We start from the raw sequence: 18,171 nt of genomic DNA on the forward strand, positions 1-18,171 counted from the left end.
TTTTTTTTTTTTTTTTTTTTGGTTGTTGTTTCTCTTCACTTGTCCCAAAGAAGCAAAACAAGACAGGGGCTGCTCCTTGTCCTGTCTCATTCATTTTTGACACCCCTGTTTCTCCACACAGGCCCTGGCGTGGAGGGCACAGGTGGGAATCAGAGCAGAAATAACTCGCCGCGGCAAGAGGTTGGGATCAGGAGAAGCGGCAGAAACTCCTGCCCTGCAGACACAGCAGACATTACTGGGAAGGTCACCGGAGACCCAGGAGTTCACCCAAGTCCTCTGCACTCCTCCAGCCCTCTCTCCTGGATCTGCGATGATTTCACTTAAAAACACAAGCCTTTGCTTAAAGGTAGATGAATATTCCTTTCAATTTCTAAGACAGGGGGCCCACAGTCCTTGGCTCTAAGTCGGAGACTTTTTAAATGTCCCCAGAGTGCACTGGTTTAGGGACAGAGGGAGATTCTCACTTCATCTTTCTGGGTCCTTCCTGTCTCTCAGCCCAGTCCCATCACACTCTAAATCCCAGGGGCTTGACTCTGCCTTCCAATAGTTACCAGATCCACCTGCTTTGCTCCCTTCTCTCCCAGCGCAGGTACTTGCTCTCCCAGAGAGTGCTGCAGGGGTGACGATCTGTTCCCCCTCCCCACCGGCTCAGTCCCGCAAAGCCTCGACTCTGCTCCCAGGCCCTTGGGACCCAAGACCTGCCTCAGGCCCCTGCCCTCCTGAGGAGGCCCAGCACGTAGCAGGCAGGCAGCAGGCAGATGCTGAGTGCGTGTGGAAGGTGTGGCCACTCGCACCTCTGTGTCCTGTGCTCAGCCCTGTGCTTGGGCATGGCAAGGCCTCAGCAGGTACTGTGCTGCACAGTGACGCCAGAGGAATCCAGTAAAGGGACAGTGTCCAATGTTCCTTGCTGCTGGGGCCCACCCAGATCCTGGAGCAGAGCATGACCTGCAGGAAGCACAGGCTGGTGGACTGTGGCTGTTTCACCGGGAGCTTCCAGTGGCTCTCGCAGAACTCAATCGGCACAGTAAAGGAACAAATGAAGTTTCCAGTTTTTTTTTATTTTAATAGCTCAGATATCAATTTTATAGCTCTGATTGACAAACCCTTCCAGACACCTCCCGACACACTCCACACACCTCCCCACACACTCCCAGACGCCTCCCCCCGCGCTCCCAGATGCCTTCCACAGACTCCCAGGCGCCTCGCCAGGGTCCCCGCTGCCTCCCGACGTGCTCCCAGACGCCCCCAGACGCCTCCCAGACAGATCGGGAGGTCCTTGGACTTCCAGTTGCTGAGCTGGACTCAAGCCGGCTCTCCTGGAGGATATTCCCCGGGCACAGCCGCTGCCCGCGCCTGAGCAGTGCTGCGGAGATGCCAAGGTCAGGCCTCAGCTTTCAGAGATTGCAGCTGCCTCGGAGATGGAGACATGCAGAGCCATGTGCTGTGGAGAATCTAAGGAAGGCCGCTGGCGCGAGCAGAGGAGAAAGGCCCTGCGAGTTTTGAGGGGAACTCGCAGCCTCGCAGCGCGGGCGGGAGTCCCGGGTGGAACCGCAGAGGCATCCCCGGCCGTGGGGTTTTCTCCTCCAGCTGGAGATGCCGAAAGAGTGGAGGAGAGAGGAGCTGTGAGCCCAGCAGTTCACGCGGGACGGGACGGGGTAGGAGAACCCGGGGAGGGGAGAGGATGGAGAATAAGAGGCTGCTGGGTCTCAGCCTCGTGTAGACGACAGGGCCCGTGGGGATGGCCACGCATGAATCTGGTCCTCGCTGGGAGTGTCTGGCGCGATGAGAGGGACCTACAGCCAGTGATCCTCCCGTGGCATCGCTTCTAGAGTGGGGAGGAGAAGGCCCGTAGCTCCTCGTCTCTGGTGGGTCTCACCTATGCTGGAGCAGGTGTAGGAGGAAGGGCCTCCAGCAGGAGTGACACCCCATGCTGCCCAGGAAGGCGTCGCGCCTGTCAGGAGGGAAAGGACTCAGGATGTGGATTGCATGGGGATGTGAGTGAGTCAGTGGCAGCCCCCCCCCCCACTCCTTCTTCTGCTTTGACCTGATTCAGGAGGGACTCAGCACCCCGCCGAAGGCGCTCCCACACCCTCTGCCTACGGGTTTCATCATATAGACCTTCAATAGCTATTTTTGATTGATGGGTATTCAGTGGGGTTCAACACTAGTAAACGTTCTGACCCAAGTCCTGTTGTTCAATGGCGTCACCCCACGGCCTTTTTGACCCAGGTCTGCACCATTCTGTCTTTCCTGGAGTCATTCTTGGAGTGCTCTGTGTGACCCTGGCCTCCTGCAGAGTCTGCCCTTGGCTCATGGCTGGACAGACACTGGCACTTTGCGTCTCTCGTGTTGCTCACCCCTCCAGCTGCTCTGCAGCAACAATGTCCCTTTTCATTCTAGAAGGTCGTCATTGTGCTTGCACTCGGGATGGAGTTCGCATTCCCTTCTACCTGCCAGAGAAGCTCTGAGCTCCTGGAGAAATGTTCCTTTTCTTCTAATGAAAAATGACCGGGTGAACCCCTCCTGCCTCAGTGTAATGTGGTCATCAGAGGTCGTGAGAAAAGCATAGAAATCCGTGTTTCTCATAATCTCCTGGATGCTAATCACTGCGTCAAAACCTCCTGTGAGTTGGTTTCTCCGCAGAATGGAGGAAATGCCCCTTCCTCTAACTACAGCTGTGCACATCGCCCTGGGGAGAGACCCAAGGCGCCTGGAGACGCTGAAAGGCGTTGTCTGTCTTCTGAGTGGGAGGACAGCCTGGGAAGTCCACGGAGACTCTGCTCTGAGTGAGCCAAGCTGGACATTTTCAGGCCCACATAGCTGAATAGAGGGGATTCTGAGTCAAAGTTTTTTCCTCCTTGCATTTTGCCAGAAAGTCTCAATTGCTACTGAGGAATTCTTTTCCTTTCTTGCCCTAATGAAGTGAGTGATGAGACTGGCTATTTTGCGTATTTGCAGGGAGTAAGCATTGTCTGGATTTTCCCTGAGTTTACCTCAGCAACTTTTTAAAAACTTTACTCCAAAGAGACCAATGTGCCCTTCCTTTGATGTAGAAAACTATTATTTTAAAATTCTGCCATTCTGCATCACTCTGATTTTTCTGAATACTTAGACTCAAAACACTCTGGTTTACTCCCATCTCAAAGGTCCTAGAGCAGTGGATGCCGCCTTTGCTTCTGTTTGCTGCAGCCTGTTTGCGTGGCAGGCGCTTCTGCCCTCATTGTTGGCCAGCCCCTGCATTCTGGTGAGGCTTTTCCCCGCCCGTCGGCCCCCAGTCACATCTCCCTTGGTGACTCTTTCAACCTCAGCCTTCATGTTTCAAGTCATGAATCCACTTTCTGTTTTCCTGTTTCAGTAGACTTCCCTCAAACTGAGCACTTTGAGACCACTCCGTACCAGGGCACAGCCTCCTCAACTCCAAAAGCGTGGGTTCCATCACATGCGGGCCTGATCGCACGTGGCAGCTGTCTCCCAGTTATTGCACACACGTGTGTCTGGCTGGGTTGGCTTTAGGTTCATTAAAGGCAGTGCCCTTTCTTCATGTTTTATTTCTCTCCATCTGCAATGTGTTGTAGAGTGGGGGCACCGGCCGTTCATGCACTCAGGCCTTCAGCATGTAGCTCCTGAGTGCTTGCTGTGGGCCCCATTCCACCTGCTGGGTGAGTGGTGAACAAAGCTCACGGAGCTGCCTCCTCCAAGTGAAGGGAGGACACCAGACACAACAGTGTAGAGTGTGGAGTCAGGACCGTTTGGAGAAAAGCAAACAGGAAAGAGTATGGAGCACCCACTGGGGGCGTCTATGTAGAATTATTGGGCATGGCATCAAGGACAGGATGACATTTAGGGGACATATGAGGATATGAGGGCAGGCAGTTTAGATGATGAGGGGAAGGGCATCCACGCAGAGGAATGGGTACGAAGGCCCTGTGGGAGGCACACACTCAGCATGGCCAGGGATTGGCAGGGGGACCCTGGGGCCGAGTCAGGGAATGGGGCAGCCAGAGATGAGCTCAGACATGAACTGTCAGGTGGGGCATGGCACAGGCTTGTAATGAGGCCATGGTAGGATGCTGGAAGGACTTGGATGATGGAAGGACTTTGACAATGGAAGCCACTGGAGGGTTTTGAGTAGAAAAATGATTAGATTTGATCTTTCCAAAACATGACCCTGATGCAAGGAGTTTAAACAACGAAGTTGGGGGACACGTTGCCAACAGGATGCTCATGTCTACCCCAAACGCAGGTTCCAGGCTTCCAAAACAACCCTCAGCTTCTATGATTTACTGGATGGACTTGTGGAATTCCCTGAGAGCTGCTGTACACATGGTGACACTTTATCACAGGGCAAGGGTACAGATAAAATTACCTGGGGCCGGAGCACACAGGGCGGCATCCAGGAGAAGCCCTGAGGCAGCCCTTCCATCGCCCTTGACCCGGAATGAGCTACTTCCTTGGCCTCCGTGTGTGTCAACCTGCAGGGCCTCTGCTGCTGCCTGGCCTGGAGCCCCCACTCAGTCATACCGTCACCATCCAGCAAGCCCAAAGCGCCCAGAAGGAGGCACTGAAGCGCCCAGGAGCTGAGGACAAAAGTCAGACATTTTGGGGGCACGGGAAGATTTGTACTACACACCTGGCTACTGTCTGGATGAGAAACCATTGAGACTCAGAAATGCTGTCATCTTTGACCTGAATGTATTTTCTTATCCAGGGAAGGAACTGCAAACACAACTAATATTTCAGCTTCTCTTGGAGGAGTATGAATTCCTGTGAATTGATGATGTGTCTGATCTGCCTGTTCTAGTTAGAGAAACACTAAGGGAAACATTCACGGGTCAAGCATGTCCTGGAGAATTGATTTTAGCTCAGACCTTGGCAATACCATCTTGAGAAAAGAAAAGCTTTCTCTAATGCCTGCTCCCTTCTTTGTTCCTGGGGAAATATAAGTGACAGCCACCTGGTGGTCAGGAGGATGAACTGCCACCGTGTCTCCACACCCTGTGTGTCCTGAACACCGCTGGGAAGCCCACAGCAGATGCTCCGCAGGCCACTGGGGTGATGGGGGCACTAAACGCCCAGCAGGCTTCACACACTGCCAAAGTCCAGGTGACCAGAGAGTACGTCCAGACACAAAGGTGGGACAAGCCGTTTCTCATTGTTACTGAGAAGCAGCTGTGAGTGAATGAAGCTTACAGAGAGATCTGAGAGCAGACGGGTACCCATGGCAGGAGGGGAGGCATTTATGAGAGTCCCCAGAGGACACATATAAAGAAAAGCTAAGTAGAAAAATCACTGAGAACTTGTAACTGGTCAATGGGTCCAGGTAGACAATGAGGGAGGGTTTGGAGGATGGAGAAAGGTCAAAGGAGCCCTGATGGAGTTGGGGGTTCAGAAGGAGGAGACGCTGCCATGTTCAGCCTCCAGGAGCCACCACAGGTCATGCGTAGACGCTGGGTTGACTTCTGCTGAGGAAGTTCACAAAATCTACTTCCCCCAGAGAAGCAGGGATATGGAGCAGGTGTTAAAAAGCAGCCTGCACTCACCTTCGGAGGCCCTCAGAGGGACGTCCTCTTCCCAGCCCCTTCCTTTCTTTCCCTTGGGTGCCTTTTCCTGCCTGGTATTGCGTTTGGAATGGAACTTTCACTAGTTGTTGAATGGTGAAGTGGCAAATGGTAGGTGAGTTCTGGCTCGCCGCACCCATCCCACTGGTGGAGATCTTGTAAGAAGGACTCCAGCAGCTTCCAGACACATGACTCTGTTGACTAAAGCAAAACGTTATGCATGCGAAATGCAAGAGATGACTAGACACGCACTGGGTAGAATTACACAGCAGGTGGAAGACTTGGGAAAGATCCTTGTTTTCCCAAGAAGGAAACACTATCTCAACTGGGTGTCGTGGCTCACGCCTGTAGTCCTGGCACTTTGGGAGGCCTAGGTGGGCAGATCACCTGAGGCCAAGAGTTTGAGACCAGCCTGGCTAACATGGTGAAATCCCGTCTCTACTAAAAATATGAAAATTAGCCGGGCCTGGTGCTCCCACTTACTCGGGAATCTGAGGCAGGAGAATCGCTTAAGCTGGGGAGGCAGAGGTTGCAGTGAGCCAAGGTTGCGCCTGTGCACTTCAGCCTGGGCAACAGTGTGAGATCCTGCCTCAAAATAAAAAAAAAAGAAAAAGAAAAAAAAAAGAAAAGAAAAGAGAGAGGGAGAAAGAAGGAAAAAGAAAACACAGTCTTCAAATCCCATAACCTGAGCACCAAAGACTCTTGGCTCACTGATTCGTCTCCCACCTCCTCCTCCCTGCACAGGGACAGACACTGACTGGGTGTGAGAGTAAGGCCCTGTGAAGACGAACCTTGGGGACCTCACTGGTATCCCTACTTGGAATTTTAAAGCAAAACCATGTTGCTGGAAGTGAAATCCTCTTCAGATTTATGCGTTGTGAAGCTCCATTGGAGGAAACAATCCCTATGGGCCAGTGACCTCGTTTCATCCCAAGTTATCCTCTGATTTTACAACTGGTTCATTTCTTGTATTTCCAGGATTTATAAATTGCAAGTTTGCTTGTGAAGTGGTGGAATCTGTTTTTGAATTTGTTTCTTAACTATTGATAGGGCTAGTAAAATTCAAATGATTGCATAAACCTTAGAAACTAAGGGTAGTTCAGTGAACATTCTTGGCGATATTTCAACGATCCTTGAAGGTTTAACGCGTCTGTGATATTACTCTGTGATTTCGTGTTATCACTGTCTTATGTGCATTCTATGCATGAAACTGTGTCCGGTAGCTGTTTTTGAGGACTTTACTAATTATACAGCTGATGGTAACATCAGTCATTTGTTCAATGTTAAATTATTTTGTACTTTCTAAATGGCTGACATATTATTTTCTCCTAGCAAACTACTTATAGAAAATTGTATGTGCCATGTTTCCTTCCAACAGCCTTGAATGTGCCACTGCATTCTTGCCTGGGTAACAGAGTGAGACCCTCTCTCAAAACAATAAAATGAAAAGGCCCAGGATGAAATAAAATGTTTCAAAACCCACAACTACTCCCTATGCTTTTTCTATCCCAAGAGCTGTGCTTCAGGGATGTAATAAAATAAACATCAAGACTTTCTAAAGGCTGATTTTAAAATTTTAATTAAATACTACTCAGAACCTTTTCATGGAGTATAACTCAAGTTGTTTTTCAGTGTTTGAAGAAGATCAGGTTCACATTTAAGTCAGCTAATTATTAATTATCAGCAAAGGCATAAAATACACCTGGTGGTAATTTACTTATTCTCTTAGCTTTACTTACATCTTTCACTTCACAAAGCCTTTCTATATAAATTGGGCGAGTTTGTCCTCTTGGATTTTATCTTATAAACTATATTCGGAAACTAAACGTTAGGGACTTGGGGCATCAGTACTGGGTTTGTCCCCACCACCATGGAAATTTCCTGCGTGAAGCATCTTGGCTTATTTTGTTCATGATGGGATACTCTGAGGACTCAAGGCTTTCTCAAGAAACCTTCCACTCCACGCCGTGTTCCCACGGTGTTTGGTGAGGCAGCCAAGCTGCAGTCAGGCCTCCCCACTTCTGCCTGCCTCTGAGCCTCACGCTGCTACAGGGCAGGCCCTGTGGCTTAGATCTTTGCATGTTCTTAGCATTTATTGTAGCAGAGAGAGGCAGCTATAAGTCTCAAGTTTAGGGAAAAAACTCAGATTAATATAGTCTTGGTTAAAACATTTAATTTTTACTTCCTTACCATAGCTGCCAAATTATTTACTCACGCATTCATTCTTTCATTCAAAATATTTATTCAGCAGAATGTGTGCATTGCTCTCCCTACCGAGACACAGAAATTGAGAAAACAAGTACGATTCCTGCACCACCAGAGCCTTCATCCCAGAGGGAGAAGAGAGACGAGAGTCTCTGTTGCAGTATGAGAGTGAATCGGAATGGTTCATGCCTTCAACAAATATTCACGTGTTCCCTCCATGTGAAAGGTACTACCAGATACTGGGCACCCAACAATGAAGAGGCCAGAGGCCCTGCTGCCCTGGGGCCCTGACCAGTGAGGAGCACAGCAGCAGGCCACTTAGACATGGTGGCCAGGGAAGGTCTCTGTGATGAGATACCACTTGAGCTGAGACCCAAAGAGTAGAGTTGAGCATGTGAGAGAAGTTGTGAGAAGAACATTTCAGAAAAAAAGGAAGAGTGGGAATCCAGGGTTTGTGGTGGAGCAGACCTCAGGCTGAGGTGTGGTGAGGGAAGAGGGAGTGTGGTGTGAGGTGAGCTTGGAGAATAACTCATGGACCAGGCAACCTAGGGCCTCATCAGCTGACACGAACAGTCTGAATTTTACCGTAAATTTTTAAAACGGAAGCTGTTAAGTGTTTTAAACAGGGAGGGTGAAATGATCTGACACTTGTTTGTTTCATTTTGCTTTTTTAAACGGTAACATATACTAATATTTAGTGCACATTCTGTAGCTTGATAAAGTTTTGCAAATGTAGTTACCATAGATACAGCGGTTCAAGGTACAAAATATTACTAATTCCCCAGAAGCCTGCTTCCTGGCCTGTCTTAGTAATAGTCTACCTACTTCCCATGAGAGAAACCATTATTCTGATTCTTACGGTAATAGATTTGTTTTGCCTACTTTTACTTATTATAAATGTAACAGTACATTAGTTAGTATCTTGTGACTTATTTTATTCACCATTATGTCTGTGAGAGTCTTCTATGTTGTTACACGAAGCAGGTCTTTCTTCTTTTTTATTATTGTGCAATACATTCTATTTATACATCAAACTGATTTGTCTAAGGATGTTGGATATTTGAGTGGTTTCCAGTCATAGGCTGTCATGAATAGTTTCTATGAACATGCTTGCATGTGTGTTGATGGACATGTATTTATATTATTTGGGGCGCATATCTAGAAGTGAAATTGCTAAGGCATGGGTTATGATCTGTATAGTTTTCGTAAATACTGCAAAACGTTTTCCTAGGATCAACTTACATTCCCAGGTGTAGAGTATGCAAGTTTCAGCTGCCTCTCATCCTTATGAACAACTGATATTGTTAGTTTTCAGGTATTTAAAAAGAAATTTTAGCCATCTGGAATTGGTTTACTGCAGCATCACATTATGGGGCCTACCTGGTTGTTGCTAGTATGTGGAAACATATACTTTTGTGCCCTAGAAGATAGAAATATATGATTTGTATACTTTGGTGTTGTTAATTCATCTCTATTACCTGCACATATATTGATGATTTTATTGCTTATATTTTATTTTAGTTTAATTTTGTATTGGTTTAATTTCTTAAGATATAAGCTTAGATCCTTGATTTTGCAGCCTTCCATTTTTTTAATGCATTCATTTAAGGTTAGAAATTTTCCTTTAAGTGCAGTTCTAACTGCACACCACCTGTGTTGAGATGTTGTGTTTTCCTTAGCTATTCTAATTTTGATTTGCATTATAAGATTCTACTGTTATTACTTTATTATAAAATATCTGATAATTTTTCAGTTTTCTCTCTGTTTTCAATTTTGAGTTTAATTCCACTGCGGTCAGAGAACATTCTGTACTCCATGTGCATGTGAAAGGAATGTGTGCTCTGAAGTTTTTAGGGATAGGTTTCTACACATGCCAATTAGGTCAAGTTTGTTATGTAAATTGTTCAAATGGTTACTGACAGAGGTATCTTAAAATACCCTACTGTGGTTTAAGGATTCTTTTTTACTTTGTTTATTTCTGATAATTCTTGCTTCAAGTATTTTGAGTTATTGGTATATCTTTGTACTGAATTGAACCTTTTTAATATTTATGAAACATCTTTATCTCTAATGGTATGTTTGCCTTAAAGTTTATCAAGTATTAATATAGGTGCATTAGCTTTCTTTTAGCTAGTATCTGCATGGGATATCTTTTATCCATCTCTTAATTTTCAAATATTCTTTGTTCTGATTTTAAGCTGCATCTTTTGTAAACAGCATATATTAAGTTTTTCTTTCTTATAAATCTGAAAATTTTCACCTTATAATCAGATGACTCATTCTAATTGCGTATAAAACGATTTGTTTTAATTATTCCTCCTTTCTCTCTTTCTTTCAAATTAATCAAGTGTCTTTAATTATTCAGCTTACCCTGTATTAGCTGGATGATTATATATGTTTTTAGTTATTATTTAGGTAGGTACTCTAGACATTGCAATATGCATCCTTAAGTACTGTTACCATACCTAGGACTATGCAAAATCTTAGCACATTAACTTCATCCACTACTCCCAGCATCTTTTGTGTAATTGTTTACATATATTTTAATTCTACATATATTTCAAACTCTGAATAATAATATTATTTTTGTTTTGAATATTAATTTAGAATTACCAACATGCTTAACCCTTCTAGTGCTTTTTATTTCTCTATAATTTTTTTCCTCCTTTTCGGATGATTTTCTTTCATGCTAGGAAATCCCTTTGTGTATTTCTCTTAATGTAGATCTGTTGGTGATAAATTCTATCAGCTTTTATTTTTCCTAAAGCCTTTTTTAAGGACATTTTTATGGGATGTGGAATTCTAGATTGGCAGTTGTTTTCATTTAGCTCTTTCAACATTCTTTCCATTTTCTTCTGTCTGCCATGGTTTCCCTCAGAAACATCAGCTGTCAGTCTTATTATAGTTACCTTGAAGATAATATGTCTTTTATTCTGGCTGCCTGCTTTTAAGATTTTCTCTTCATCTTTGGATTTCAGTGGCTTTCTTATGATGTAACTTGGTAAGACTTTCTTCCTACCTGCCCTGCTTGAGATCTTTTGAGCCTTAATCTGTGGTTTCATGCCTTTTGTTGTTGTTGTTTTAGGGAAAATCTCAGCCAGTGTCTCTTGTCCACTTCTGCTTCTAATGCTTTCATATTCATATTTTCTCTCTCTTTTCCCACTCCCCCATTTCACCCTCTCTCCCTTCCTCCTCTGTTTCTGGAATCAACTTATACAAATGTTTAATTTTTCATATTGCTGCAAATGTCCTTTTGCCTTTTAAAAATTGTATATTTTTTCTCTTGATGCTAGACAGATATTTTCCAATGATTGATCTTCCAGTACTCCACTTTTTTTGCTATGTCTGACTGCTATTAAACCCACCTACTGACGTTAAATTTTAGCTACTCGATTTTTAAATTAGAATAATTATCGATTGCAGTTCTTTAATCAAATTCTCTATATTTTCTTGGATATACTAATTAAACTTTTATTAAAGTCCCCAGCTAAGGTTACTTGTAGGTCTATTTGTATTATCTGGCTTTTCTTCTTGGTTTTCAGTTGTTTCAGTCCTGCTTTTTGGCATGGCTGGTAGTTTTTAATTGAATGGTTGACATTAGTGTGACTAGGATGGACATCCTGGCATTTTTCATCTTTATCTATGAAAGATTTAATTTTCCTCTTGCAAATAGATAGAATATTGGCAAGTCATTTTGATCCAGTTTTATCCAGTTTTAGATTTTGCAAGCACTGGGCTATTTCCAAATTGTCCTTATTTCTGGGGCATAGTTCTTTTGGCAACTCAACTGAAACTCCAAGGTGTTTGGCAAGTCCTCTCCTCTTTGTCAAACTTTGAACTCTAACTTTTGTTTCTCTAGCACCGCACAACAGCTTCTGCTTTATCCTTCCAGTTCCTGTTCTATGCTGGTTTCTAGAAGTCTCTCATGACAGCTTAGAACCCAACAAATGCCCCAGGGAAAAAGTAGACCCAGAATTTTGGGCATAAACCTCTGCATTTCTCTTTTCCCACTCAAGTCCTGACCTCCTTTTTATCCTTAAACTTTAACTTGGATCCTTCCAAACCAGCCAGAGTACCAAAGCCTCTAGCCACTACTTTCTGTTTGGCCTCTTTTCTCTAGGTTTCAATTTATAAATGTCTTGAGGGAAAAAGCAAAAAGTGATGCTCACCTGAGTCCACTTCTCTTCTTTTGTGGCTTTTGGTCCCTCAGTTCCTACCTACCTCGACTGCCCTTGGGTGCCCTCAAAAACTCGCTTTATATTTTCATTATTTCTGTGTATGCATCCTCTTTGGCTTTTAGAGTTGTTCATGGCAGAAGGTTGGAGAACTAAGCTGATGTTTCGATAAAAGCTATTACTTTGTGGCCAAAAGTAGAAGTGTCCTAATTGACATTTGTTAACATGCTCTAACTATGCTGTAGAAAATACAGGGTCTTGCTCTGTTACCCAGGCTGGAATGCATTGGTGCAATCAGGGCTCACTGCAGCATCTACCTCCCAGGCTCAAGTGGCCCTCCCATCTCAGCCACCCTGAGTAGATGGGACTACAGATACACACCACCACGTTTGGCTAATTAAAAAAAATTCTTTTATAGAAGCAGGGTCTTACTATATTGCCCAGGCTGGTCATGAATCCCTGGGCTCAAGCCATCCTCCCACTTTGCCCTCTGAAAGTGCTGGAATGAGAGGCATGAGCCAAGCCTTCTTTGGCACAATGGTCTCCTACAGGACTCTGGAATACTTATTTCCTTTCTTTGCATGGTTGTTGTGAAGCTCTAAATAGATAATCATAGGAAAGTGCTTTGTAAACCACAATATGCCATATGTTTAATACATAACCTGGGACTGGAAATCACCTTGGATCATGAAAAGTCAAAGCCCATCTTAAAACATAGAACTCAAGTGCATAATGTCATGTGGTCTAGTTTCGACTTCATGATTTAACCTTGTCCAGTACCATTTATATTTGGTTAGCAGTCTGGCCCACATTTGGAGAATTCAAAATTCCTAAATTCCTAAAAGGAAGAAGATTCTTACAGTTGTTAGTGGGGTGGAGCTTTACCGCTTTCTCCCTTGTCTGAAATGCGATTGCAGTGCTTCTCTCCATGGTCGGCTGGTGCACCTGCTCAGCTGCTCAGCGTGAGAAATGCAGGCCCAGGAGACCATATGAGCCAGCAGAGACCCTGTGAAAATTCATCCCCAGGCTGCATTCCACAACAGGGTGATGGCTCATCCTGCTTGCATCACTCACCTTTGCATCTGGCTCTTTGCCCCATTTGACTCCATCTCACAGCTTCTGCTCCTCGAGACCCAGTGGACCATGCAGCCTGTGCTGTTTGCCTGGTCCCAGCTTTACTCTCCTTAGGAAGATTGATGTCCGACATTTGCCAAAAGACTTTGTTCCTACCTTTCTGAATCGGCTGGTGGGTGCTGCATGTGTTGGCCCTCACCTTTGAGAGGTTCTCCCTGGTCATCTGTGTAACAGGAGATGAGCTCCGAAATGACAGTGTGCTTTGCATTTTAGGTTAGGCCAATGTGTTCCTAGAGACATCTTTTTGGGAGTCTCATAAAATCAGTCACAGGTTACGGTCTGTTTGGAGGTGAGATCCACGTCTGACAGCGAGTGAGAAGGAATCTCATCATCAGGGGTTCTGCATTGTGGGCGCCCCTCTCCCACAGAACAGCCTCCGTGCACATGATGGAGAGTAACCCAGCAACCACAAAGGGACAAGACGGGGCCATTGCAGAGAAGCCCTCTCGCCCCAGGTGGGGGGAAGGGTAGACCGAATGTGTGGGCAACTGGGGTTCTGTGTGCCCCAGGACACCAGTCCGTTAAGAGGTGCCAATAGAATGAGCATTGTTCAGTGCAGATTATCATGGTAAAACACTGAGAAATCTCAGAGCAAACAGACTCATGCATTTTTATGGTGGTTACTGAACCAGCATCTTCTGCACATGTTGGCCATGGGTCAGTTGTTTTCATGGAATGTCTTAATAACACTCAGAACCAGCTTACATGACACATGACTGGACAATCGCTACCCTGACCTAAGCACTGGTTCTGATCCAAATGTCAAGCCTTTGACAACGTAGTCTGTGCCCATTTATCCTAAGACTGGCTGTGGTTTCAGACTCTGTCATACAAAAAAAGTTCTATTTTCCCCACTTGTGTAGAAAGCCTGTCTTATATAATGATGTAAGGGTTCCCCTGTCCTTTTAGGTTGTGAGACTCCCCATCTGACTGCACAACAGTCTTCATGGAATGCTGCGTGGCAACTGGTCATGAGCACATACTGAGGACTCCAGGTGGTTCCTCATCTATGGGAAGAACTCACACCAGGGACTCCAGGTGGTTCCTCATCTATGGGAAGAGCTCACACGGGGGACTCCAGGCGGTTCCTCCTCTGTGGGAAGAGCTCACACCAGGGACTCCAGGTGGTTCATCTATGGGAAGAGCTCACACGGGGGACTCCAGGCGGTTCCTCCTCTGTGGGAAGAGCTCACACCAGGGACTCCAGGTGGTTCCTCATCTATGTGAAGAACTCACACCAGGGACTCCAGGGGGTTCCTCATCTATGAGAAGAGCTCACACGGGAGACTCCAGGCGGTTCCTCCTCCGTGGGAAGGGCTCACACCGGGGACTCCAGGCGGCTCCTCCTCTGTGGGAAGAACTCACACCAGGGACTCCAGGCGGTTCCTCCTCTGTGGGAAGAGCTCACACCAGGGACTCCAGGTGGTTCCTCATCTATGGGAAGAACTCACACCAGGGGACTCCAGGTGGTTCCTCCTCTGTGGGAAGAACTCACACCAGGGACTCCAGGGGTTCCTCATCTATGAGAAGAGCTCACCGGGGGACTCCAGGCGGTTCCTCCTCTGTGGGAAGGGCTCACACCGGGGACTCCAGGCGGCTCCTCCTCTGTGGGAAGGGCACATGCTAGAGACTCCAGGGGGTTCCTTCTCTATGGAAGGGCACACAGCAGGGAACTCAAGCAGCTCTTCATCTGTGGGAAGAGCTCACACCAGAGCAACCTTTCAGCACGAGACTAACTTCCCTGTTGTATCTAACAATGCGGAGGCTCATGGGGAGGGGATCACCACACAAGGCAGGAACTGGGGCAGGGAGGCTCAGCAAAGCTCCCCTCGGCTTTGTTGTGGCTGGCAGGGCAGCACCACTGGTGTGGACGGCGAAATGAGGTGGGGTCCTCAAGCCCCAGGAGAATGCGTTTCTGCATTCCGTGAGGGTCACCTCTCCACTCTGATGAACCCGCCACAGCCTTCAGGGGCTTCCATGCACAGGAACCTTGCTGGCAGCAGCTTTCCTGGTCCTGAGCCCAACCAGCACTTGCAAAGCTGGGTCTTCACTGGGACCAGGAATCAGAGCCAGAGCCACGGGGCAGCTGAGTCAGATATCTGCTTCCAGGTTCCCAGCAGCTTAGAAAGGCACTTTTCAGGCTTCTCTTATCTGGGTCTGTTGGGTCCAAGGATCATAATAACAAGTCTCATTCCTGGAAATCCACATCTGAAGCTTGGTCATGTATCCAGCAACTTTGTCATTTATTATGTTTTCTGTAACTGGGCATTCATCCTTTGATTTATTTGACCACGGAGTATTTTTCAGCACACTTTCTACTGCTTGCCCCTCTTAATCCCAGGAACTCAGGCCTTTTCACAAACTGCTTTGAATTAGAGGTAATCATTTGTTTCTCTCAAGTCATTTGGGGCTTCTACAAGATAATGCCTTCATCAGTATCTCCAGACCTCTTTGAATATCTCCCCCAATCCTAGTTGAATAACAAGTAAACAACAAAAGAAGAACTTTCATGATCATCTTGCCTTCTCTTGCACAAAATTTAGAATTAGCTCCTTTTCAAGGGGCCCTTTTTGATAATTTGAGAATAACTGGGGAGACTGAATCCTGGGCACGGGGGAGGCACAGAATGTAATGAAGATGAACAGAGTGATGGAGACATTTACGGACACATCCAGAAAAAGCAGAAAACCTCCCCTTTTAAAGAGTCATGCTTTTGGTCAACATTTGTGATTTTACTTAAGATACATTTACCCTGTTCTAAAGACAGGGTTTATTCGTCCGGTCTTTCCTCTTCTTGATTTTGAGCTACCACATTCTGTTTACTGACTTTGATGTACCATGACTTAGCAGGTCATTAAAACATTTGATTTAATTATAAGTTTGCCCAGTCTCTAGAATCCTGCATTTATTTTCTTTATTGAACTTTAGCTTAAACATCCGGAAATTAGTGACTAAGTCTGTGAGTCCAAATAATTTTCCTTGCTGGGGTCGTATAAGCATCGTCAGTCTGAAAAGAAGCAGACCAGCCTCCATCCATGGGACACACAGGCCCAGGAGGCCTCTCAGGTCACACAGCGCCTCACATAGTTAATAGACAGCAGGCCAGTGCAGACACTAAATACCTTTCATAGTGCATTTGCTAGAGAGGGTGGACAGGCAGAGAGGGAAGGACAGGACAGGGCCCCAGGGAACGTCTAGCCAGACAACTGTCATGCAATTGTCAGGCAGCCTCTTTAGGAATGGTAGGTGATCATGGCTGGTGCCAGGGAGTGAAATATTTCCCAACAAACAGGAAACATCTTGAGCTTGTGGCAACAACTTCCCAATGAGAACTTAAAATGTGTCCAAGCATGTGCAGAAAGGGGTGAAATGGTGAAGTCTGACCAGTAGAGGAGGTAGACCAGTAAGGGAAAATTTCCCTAAGACAACATACACATAACTTCAGCTACCAAATGATGCAAGTGACCCCTCCCAAATACTGGCAAGTAACTGAGCATGTGGGGATCAGCCAACAGCCCACCCAAGGGAAAAGACAAGGGGAAGAGACCAGAAAAAAAACAGGAAATAGCAAATCTCTAAGAGCCCCAAGCCAAAGATTGTGGGACCCTTTCGAGTGCCCGCTGGGTCCTGCCAAGTGTACTTTCTTTTACTTCTGTAAACTTTCACTTCTGCCTTAAATCTACTTCTGTCTCTTGGCTGAATTCTTTCTTCCAAGAAGACAAGAATAGAGGACCATGGACCCAACCTGGGCTCGCTGCTGATAACATACTGACTTCTGCTCTTTATTTTATGATTGTCTCTTTTTTTCCAGTTTAATTTGTTATTTCTTTTTTAGCTTCTTGATGTGGAAGGGTAGATAATTATTTTTCAACTTTTTCTACCTCCTGTGTGTGTGTGTATACATCTATAGGTATTATAAAATATGTAGAAATTTCTATCTTGCACTGTTTAGCTACAACCCACAAGTTTTGATTATTCTTTCAACAACTTTATTTACATCAAAGTCGTATACAGTAAACTGCAATCATTCTGATACAAACACTTAGCAAATTAAGAATAGAAGACAACAACTATTAAAGTCTTTAGCCCATTCTTTTACCAGGTTATTAGTTTATATTAAAGGACAAATACTATATAATTCTACTTGTATGAGGTTGTTAGAGTAGTTAAAATCATAGAGACAGAGAGTGTAATGGTGGGTGCCAGGGGCTGGGTCTGGAGGTTAGGGAGTTAGTGTTTAATGGCAACAAGGTATCAGTTTTATAGGATGAAAAGAGGTCTGGATATAAATGGTGGTGATGGCTGCACAGCAATATGAATGTACTTAATGCCACTGAACTGTGCACTCAAAAATGGTTAAGATGGCAGATTTTACTTTATGTGTACTTTACCATAATAAATAATTGGAAAACAATAGAGAGGTGAAGTACTGAGACATGACACAACATGGATGTACCTCAAAAGCGATGTGGGAAGTGAAACAAGCCAGACACAACAGAAACACATCTGATCTGACCACATTTCTATGAAATATCCCATATAGGCAAATCCTTAGAGACAGGAAGCAGATTTGTGTCTGCCAGGGGCGAGGAATGAGGAGTTAGTACTTAATGACCACAGAGTTTCCTTCAGGGTGACAAAAATGTTTGAGAACGAGTGAGAGCTGAGGTCGCACCACACTGTTAGTGTCCTCAACGCACTTAGTTGTATACTTTAAATGACTGTCATGGTGAACTTTAAGTTGTGTGTATTTAACCTCAATTTTCAAAATCTTAAAAAAAATTTAAAAGAATAGAATAAAAACAAACTACATTGTTATGCTTAGAGGTGAATTATTAAAAGCCCATTTCTCCATCTGGGAGAAGAAAGACAAGCCCTGCCCAGAGTCCCTGAATAAAATCCCAGCTCCTTGCAAACGCCGGAGTCACTTGGAGCTTAAACAGTCTGGGGTGTGAGCAGCAGGAGGCTCTAGACTTGTTCCTTCAGGTCAGAACTCTCACGTTAGGCCCCAGGTTATCACCCATGTTGTCTGCCTGCTTTTCTTAGCAAATTGCTCATGCGCCTTGTACGTATAGACCTGGACCTAATGGACCTACCAG

General features: G+C 45.5%; 1 protein-coding gene across 3 annotated transcripts in view; it reads left to right on the plus strand.

The window, feature by feature from the left end:
- Window positions 1-15,907, plus strand: part of LOC108544088 (uncharacterized) — a 16,226-nt gene extending 319 nt beyond the window's left edge. The window contains exons 2-3 of one of the 3 annotated variants that reach the window (XM_017895044.1): window positions 122-346; window positions 13,982-15,907. In XM_017895044.1, the coding sequence (XP_017750533.1) occupies window positions 14,019-14,699 (681 nt within the window). In that variant the 5' untranslated portion in view covers window positions 122-346; window positions 13,982-14,018 and the 3' untranslated portion in view covers window positions 14,700-15,907. Of the gene's footprint in view, window positions 1-121; window positions 347-584; window positions 2,112-7,806; window positions 7,970-13,981 lie in introns of those variants that run through there. The other 2 variants (XR_001889738.1, XR_001889737.1) reach the window with 2 other exon arrangements.
- Window positions 15,908-18,171: the final 2,264 nt, after the last annotated feature.

Source organism: Rhinopithecus bieti, unplaced genomic scaffold (assembly GCF_001698545.2).
Source record: "Rhinopithecus bieti isolate Rb0 unplaced genomic scaffold, ASM169854v2 scaffold_1017, whole genome shotgun sequence".
NCBI classification, from domain to species: domain Eukaryota; kingdom Metazoa; phylum Chordata; class Mammalia; order Primates; family Cercopithecidae; genus Rhinopithecus; species Rhinopithecus bieti.